Below are 7,346 nucleotides of genomic sequence, written 5' to 3' on the forward strand. Positions count from 1 at the left end.
ATACTCTCACGCGCAAAAAAAACTGAAATACTAAATTTTTGCACAAATTTTTAATTTTTAAGTTTTCAAATAGCAATAACTCAGTGAAAAATCATCGTAGCGAAATGTTTAAAAAAGCCTTTTAAAGCTTGAAATCTCTACTTTCCAGATCGGTACTTAAAAAAATGGTCGTATTGATATTATATGTGAAGTTACACAAACATAAACGAAAATGCATAAATTTTCAAAATTTTTTATGAAATTTGTGAAGCTCCATAGCGCTAATTAAAAATTGCGCACAAAACGGGTTCACGGCTTTCGAAAGAGTGAATCTTTAATTTGCTTTTTTTATAGACTTCTGTACGATTTTTTTTCACCAAGTTATTCAACATTGAAACAAAAATGACCCTTTTTGCTTCAATGTTGAATAACTCGGTGAAAAATAGAGGTCTATAAAAAAACAAATTTCGCTATGATGATTTTTCACTGAATTATTACTATTTGAAAATATTAAAAATTTGTGCAAAAATTTAGTGTTCCGATTTTTTTTGCGTGTGAGTATATTTTTCAACATAATAAAATAGAAATATATTTTTCAACAAAATAATATTTGCATTTGAGAGTACATTTATAAAATATACCGAAAACTCATCTTTTATTTCGGAATAGAATGAAATTATATTTATCTCATTTGACAACTATAGTCATATATAGTTTTTTTTTAGGCATAATTCAATTTCAAATATATGTAATGGTTATATATTTATTGATTACCAAATCACAAAAGAAGTTTTCGGATGTTTTATTGCAAATAATATTTTATTAAAAAATGTTCACATCATTAATGTAGTTTGTAAGAATTTTCGATCTTTACGTAATTATTTGCTCCTAACATCATAATCTAAGATGGCTGTCAATAATCGACAGACGTCAGATAGAATTAAAATTAATAGGTCTGTTTTCTGTTCCTGTACTAGACTGTACTAGAACTTTCTTTCTCGCTTTCGATAAATATCAAACATATACATATTTCATTTTAAGTTCCAAAAGTACACTGATTCAGCCACAGAAAACTTCATATATTTTGTTATCTCTAGACCTTCAGATTTTAATCAAAATTTGAGTTTTTGCAATAAACAAGTATAAGATAATGGAATTAAACAATTTGAAAGGATGTGGATTTATTTCCGTTGTTATCTTTTTTACCTTGCGCAAGTGAGATGATTTCGAATTCCTTCGATTATTCCAAACCTACCGTGCTGTCAAGAAGTATTGTCTTGGAGTAAATATTACTTCTGTAATTAATTAATTGTTTAGAAACAATTTAGACGTTACTACGAAGCAACGTATGACAATCCGTTGAAAGAAACTCTCAGTTTTTGCAATAGAAAAACAATTACCAAGACAAAAGTATCGGTATTTGAAACGATGAATCTGCAAAGATAGTCGCAATATTATATAGAGAGCGCCAGAGTGTGCTTGTGGCCGAAATTTTATAGAGTGCCAACTCACGGCCAGAAAAGGTACTTTTAGAGTGTCTATGTTCACGTCAATCACTTTACAATCTAAATTCACGTCTTTCGTTGCCTTACGCAAATACACTTTAGTGCCGTCCCTCTGCATATCATTACGTTTTGACGTTTTGGCGGAACAGAACACCCGTGTAAGAATTATCTCGTCGTGTATTTAATCAACATTAATTTGCAAAATGAACAGGCTCTTCGGACGTGCTAAACCCAAGGAACCGCCACCAAGTATCACTGACTGCATCGCGGGGGTAAAGAAGATAAATCTGTTGTTAAAATATGATTATTGCTTGCTATTTTTTTATTGCGTTACTGCGTCAATCATAGTATTCGTGTTGCAAAAATTAGCTGATTAGATGAATAGTCTGATTTTACATTGAGGCATGACATGTTGATAGCCAGGTATTTTCTAATTTTTTGAAGCAATAAGGATCTATTTGTAAATACATAATGTTCTTCATCAAGGTTGACAGTAGGGCAGACTCTGCAGAAAAGAAGATAGCTAGACTAGATGCAGAATTAAAGAAGTACAAAGATCAAATGGTCAAGATGAGGGACGGGGCAGCAAAGAATGCAGTAAAGGCAAAGGCTCTGCGTGTGTTAAAGCAGCGAAAGATGTATGAGGCTCAAGTAGATAACTTGCGTCAACAGGCATTCAACATGGAGCAAGCAAACTATGCTACTCAGACATTAAAGGATACCCAAGCAACTGTAGTTGCTATGAAAGAAGGTGTTAAGCAAATGCAAAAGGAATTCAAAAATATTAACATTGATCAAATCGAAGTATGTTGGAAAATAATTTTATAATATGTTTTGATTAAATCTTTAATTTAATGCTATATATGTTGCTATATAGGATATGCAAGATGATTTAGCAGATATGTTAGAACAAGCTGACGAAGTGCAGGAAGCGATGGGTCGCAGCTATGGAATGCCAGAAATTGATGATGATGAGTTGGCAGCGGAACTAGAAGCTCTTGGTGATGACCTTGCCTTGGATGAAGATACTAGTTACTTAGATGATGCTATTAAAGCACCTAGTGCCCCAGACAAAGAACCTGGAGCAAGTTCAATCAAGAACAAGGTTATTATTTAATATTGATACACATAATTTTTTCTGGTCCTTTAAAGTTTGTTCGTGTCACATGCTTCTATTGTAGCTCTTACTCCAACATTCAAAGTGAATAGGAACTTTGGTAGGAGGATGTTGGAGTATGTTTGCAACATGTGATGAAAATAAACCTTTATAGGATGGGTTGTTTGTGTCCTGAAAATTGATATTTTTATCACATTTAAAAATATATAAAAATTAAGTAATTATATCTGTTAAAATTAGTAATTTTTTATTAAAATTTCTTTAATAAAGTCTTTATTAAATTTAATAAATTAATTTAAATTTATTAAAATTAAGATTAAGTAATTATATCTTACATATACTTTAATGTCTTTAAAGTATTTGTAAGGTATGTATTTAAAAAATGTATATAAATGTATATAAATGTATTATAATTATATTTTTTTATGCATCTAGTATTTTAAAGAAAAGAAATACATAGGGCATGAATGATTTAATTATATGTATTAAAGGTTAATAAGAATACCTAATAATATAATTCTATGTAGCAAGTTGACGTTATTCATCATCATGTGAAAACGTTATCATGACGTCAATTTCATGTCCAAATGACAAATAACATCACTTTAATATCTGAAATGAAAGAGGAGCGAATTCTTTAAAACTCTATAATTAGTCAAGAATAAGAGAGAGAAGATACATACAATTTATGTTACATATAAAAATCGCTCAAGTTTCTAACTGATAAAATGTACGTATGTTTTAAATGTGTTTACAGGATGGTGTTCCAGTGGACGAGTTTGGCTTGCCACAAATACCTGCTAGTTAAATTTAAAGATACATCAAAATTTATAGATAAGGCAAATATAAGCTTAAGATTGTTCGCATGCATGCCCAAAGACGTAAGATCCTTAAAAAACAAGACATACGGCTTTTAATCGATATTCACGCAATACAAATGAATGCCCTAACAACGTTTTGTTGACGTAACTTGCGTAAAAGTTTATTTAGTTTACTTCTGTATCAATAGATTTTTGTTACTGTCTTCAAAGTCACTATTTTTATTAAATAAATATTATATGTTGTACATAAAAATTATTAATAAATTAATAAATATTAATTATAAATGCAGAAAAATTTTTTGTTATGTACAAATGATATAAGATTCATTCAAATTCTATCTTCTTTTTCATCTTCTTTTTACAAATTGATTAAATTACTTGCAATCTAGAGATACTTGTTTCTTCCATATTTTGTATTTCTGCATAACATTCACATAAACTGAGAATATTTTCTTTGCTCTCAATAAAATGCGTTTCTTCGAATCCATGTACTTGCGTATAGTGATGAACATGTGCCTAAAATGCAATTTCCAATTTGTAATAAAATGTATATTTTATAATCATGCAATCATGAATTTAATGTTGAAAAATTTTCGCAATTATTTTTGTTTATTGAATGATATATTTTAAGAATAACAAAAATGAACGATTTCAGAAACTAAAAAGTTATGCCCGTTTTTTTTTTAAATTGAAGTTAGTTTTCATTATAGTGTACCTTTTTCTTATATAATTTAGAAAACTCTCGGATTATATCTTTGAATAATGAAGACATAGCAGATGAATTAAGAAGACATAATAATGATGATGAATGTCCCGCTGGAGGAACCGAACATAATCCTATTTTCATACAATCCCTACTCCACAAAGTAAATTTTGATTTGTTTTGAAATCTACGAAAAATAATATAATTAATATAAAATAATGATTGAACATTACTATATGTTTATTTTTAAAAAAGTAAAAGAGATTAAACCTTTCGATATTTCGTTTTATATCAGTCAAGGTAGTATTTCCCCTCGCAATGTGCGCTGCAGCAAGAATGACTGAAGTAGATTGAAGTGGATCTAATCTAATTAATTGATTATTTCGCGACCATGCATTCGTAAACACTTCGTCCTGCAATCTTAAATATTAAATTAATTATTTTGCTATTTTTTAATTTCAAACAAAATTTAAAAGAACAAGAAAGAAAGAGGAAATTAATATACTTTGCTTCTTGCATATATTTGCACATATTTGGAGCAGATAAAGTGACAGGACTGATACTGCTGAATATATAATGTAATTTTGGATAAGGTACTAAATTTGTAGCTATTTCATTCATATCCATATTTAAGCTTCCTGGAAACCTGGATCCACTAAAACAAATTGTTATCTTCACAATGCCAAATCTTGTAATCACATATCTAAAATTTAATTACCTAGTCAAGTGCAAGAGCATATTGACAATGATACTGTTCATATCTTGAAACGGTTTGCACGAGGCATTATAATTTGTTTGGCCCGTGTTATCTCGTTTATTTATTTGAGCATTACATATATCTAAGAGAGCTTTATTCTCTACAGGAAGTACACATGTGGCATATTCTATAAGTTCTCGAGTTGCAAGTAATGTGTTGTAAGGGGCAGTTATGGTATCTTGTGTATTTGCTGGATATACACATGACACAATTCTAAAATTATTAAATCTTATTTGTTAACAATTCTAAAATATCGATGATCATATAATCTCTGATCTTTACATTCTCAAGTTATTATATATAATCAAGTTTTAAGATTTAATTAATCTAATCTAAGTATACATATTAATTAAAAAAGCACCTTTCTACATGAGGATAATTATCTTTTAATAGTTTTAAGATTGCTGTTCCTAATCCAGATCCAGTGCCACCTCCCAAAGAATGCATCAATAAAAATCCATGAAGTCGATCACATTTTTCAATTATGCATCTTACACTTTCTTCTAAACGATCATGATAATCGTTACCGTGAACATGATATCCTATTGCCCTAGAAATCAAATTATTACACCGCGAATTTTTATAGTGTTATTTAACATATAAATGTCTTTTTTTCACAAACTACCAATTATTTCCAGATCCTGGGTAATTCGTTACAATACATGTCTGATCAAATAACTGACGCAATGGACCTTGTTTAAACCTAGATAGAACACTATCTTCCATATCTACTAAGACAGCCTGCTTCAGAAAATTATTATTAAATATTAGAAAATATGTGATAACTTTTATTATTGCAGTTTTAAGAAATTAAATTGAGTAATATTAAATACACACCCTAGCTTTAACTTTAGCTGCATTTAAGTCAGCTACATCTTGAAAATGCAATTTAGATTTACTATTTGGAATATAAAAGAAACTAGAAAAGGCATCGGAAAGATCGCCAATATGTTTGACATGATTTCGTTGTACTTTAAGTAAATTGACACCACCAGTAGTAGTCTGAATGCCATATTCATGCAAGGCTAAAGGCCAGAAAGCTGATCCTATTTGATTCCCGCACTGGCCAACTAAGATATTGAAGAAAAGAAAATTAAAAAGCAATTTATTTTTCAAATTGACGCTGCCTTCATTGATAAAACCATTTAAATTATGTCGGTTGTATGCATTTACCTTGTACTGTAACAAATTGACTCATTATATTTAGAATCTAAGATGTAATTCGATTTAATTCGTTATTAAGAGTCCGACAATTTTTACAATAAAAATTATTTCCTGTCAACTTATTACGTTTGAGACTTTACATCTAAATTGTTTGTTTACTTCAATTGCACTCTTACGTTACGATTTCTAGTATAAAATCACGTAAATAGATAGAGAATTAAGATTTAGGGAAAGAAGAGAAAGGAAGAGAGAAAGACACAAAAGAATCAATTACAGAAGAAACAGATGTTCTTGATGTGTATGAATAAAAAAGAAACAGATGTTTTTATTATATACACATAAATGTTCCGGTTGGCAGCATATGCATCTCGGCTCGCGAGATCTCGTTCATCTCGCAAAACTCGAACAGTCGATAAAGATCGATTTGCTGCATCTGTTTTCTCTCAACAATTCGATAATTCATATTTAAATCTTTCTTTTTGTCGACTTTTCGGTCTGACCGGTTTAGTACAGACGGAATGCAGTGATTTGTATGGCGAAAATAATACTAGTGAATGTGAGAGAAAATTTCGTTGAACCGGAGAATGGATAGCGCAGCTGAGTTGTCGAAATGGATTCTTCTGTGTCTCTATTTGTCTCAATATGCGTTAGCACGTCGCATTCTTGACGAACCAAGTAAGCTTTAGTTAACCTCTTCGTTGACCAGAAGATAAGCTCTTTGATGATTTTGTTATCAGAAATTGTGCAATTGAGAAAAGCAACAATAATATAATGTTGATAATTAGCTATATGATAACACATATGTCAGGCGATATATGTTCTTCATCTTTAAAATGCTCCGAACAGAGTGCACAGTCATGGCTGCTTATTTTGTTATTAAAATGTTTAATAGTTAATTATACTTTGTTATCCATTTCCTTAACATGATAAGTTTAAGATATGCAAGGTTATTTTAATTATATTCCTAAAATATTGTTTTATTATCAAGTTGTTAACATTCAACCTTTTCACAACTTAAAATTGATAGAAGAAAAAAAATTGCATTCTCTTTTTCTAAATACTGTTATACTAATTTATGATTGTAAATATTTATTTTTTATACTTTATAGTTATGATATATTTTGATATACTGTTATATTTCAGGAATACATTTTTTAAATACAGATGACAGTGTACAAAATAATCATCCTGGCCTAAAAACATATTGTCATAATGCTACATCAAAGTATTTAACATATATGTGGAGAACAATGACTGTAAGAAGCTTTCAGGAATATATATATACATATATATATATATA

The 7,346-nt window shown here is 29.6% G+C and overlaps 3 protein-coding genes across 3 annotated transcripts in view; 2 read left to right on the plus strand and 1 right to left on the minus strand.

Moving 5' to 3' along the window:
* Window positions 1-1,361: 1,361 nt before the first annotated feature.
* On the plus strand, window positions 1,362-3,630 carry LOC108690041 (charged multivesicular body protein 5). The gene is made up of 4 exons (XM_018197109.1): window positions 1,362-1,756; window positions 1,971-2,288; window positions 2,362-2,589; window positions 3,359-3,630. The coding sequence occupies exons 1-4, from the start codon at window positions 1,688-1,690 to the stop codon at window positions 3,407-3,409; spliced, it is 666 nt and encodes a 221-aa protein (XP_018052598.1). The 5' UTR covers window positions 1,362-1,687; the 3' UTR covers window positions 3,410-3,630.
* A 161-nt stretch (window positions 3,631-3,791) lies between these two features.
* Window positions 3,792-6,109, minus strand: LOC108690048 (tubulin epsilon chain-like). The gene is made up of 9 exons (XM_018197118.1): window positions 6,056-6,109; window positions 5,720-5,952; window positions 5,508-5,623; window positions 5,244-5,432; window positions 4,844-5,095; window positions 4,631-4,780; window positions 4,396-4,545; window positions 4,138-4,312; window positions 3,792-3,938 (listed from the first exon to the last, which is right to left on the minus strand). The coding sequence occupies exons 1-9, from the start codon at window positions 6,078-6,080 to the stop codon at window positions 3,792-3,794; spliced, it is 1,437 nt and encodes a 478-aa protein (XP_018052607.1). The 5' UTR covers window positions 6,081-6,109.
* A 418-nt stretch (window positions 6,110-6,527) lies between these two features.
* Window positions 6,528-7,346, plus strand: part of LOC108690043 (nuclear envelope integral membrane protein 1) — a 3,138-nt gene continuing 2,319 nt past the window's right edge. Inside the window, exons 1-2 of the mRNA XM_018197111.1 lie at window positions 6,528-6,721; window positions 7,190-7,302. Of these exons, the coding sequence (XP_018052600.1) occupies window positions 6,631-6,721; window positions 7,190-7,302 (204 nt within the window). The 5' untranslated portion in view covers window positions 6,528-6,630. The remainder of the gene's footprint in view (window positions 6,722-7,189; window positions 7,303-7,346) is intronic.

The sequence above is a fragment of the Atta colombica genome, unplaced genomic scaffold (assembly GCF_001594045.1).
Source record: "Atta colombica isolate Treedump-2 unplaced genomic scaffold, Acol1.0 scaffold293, whole genome shotgun sequence".
NCBI lineage: Eukaryota > Metazoa > Arthropoda > Insecta > Hymenoptera > Formicidae > Atta > Atta colombica.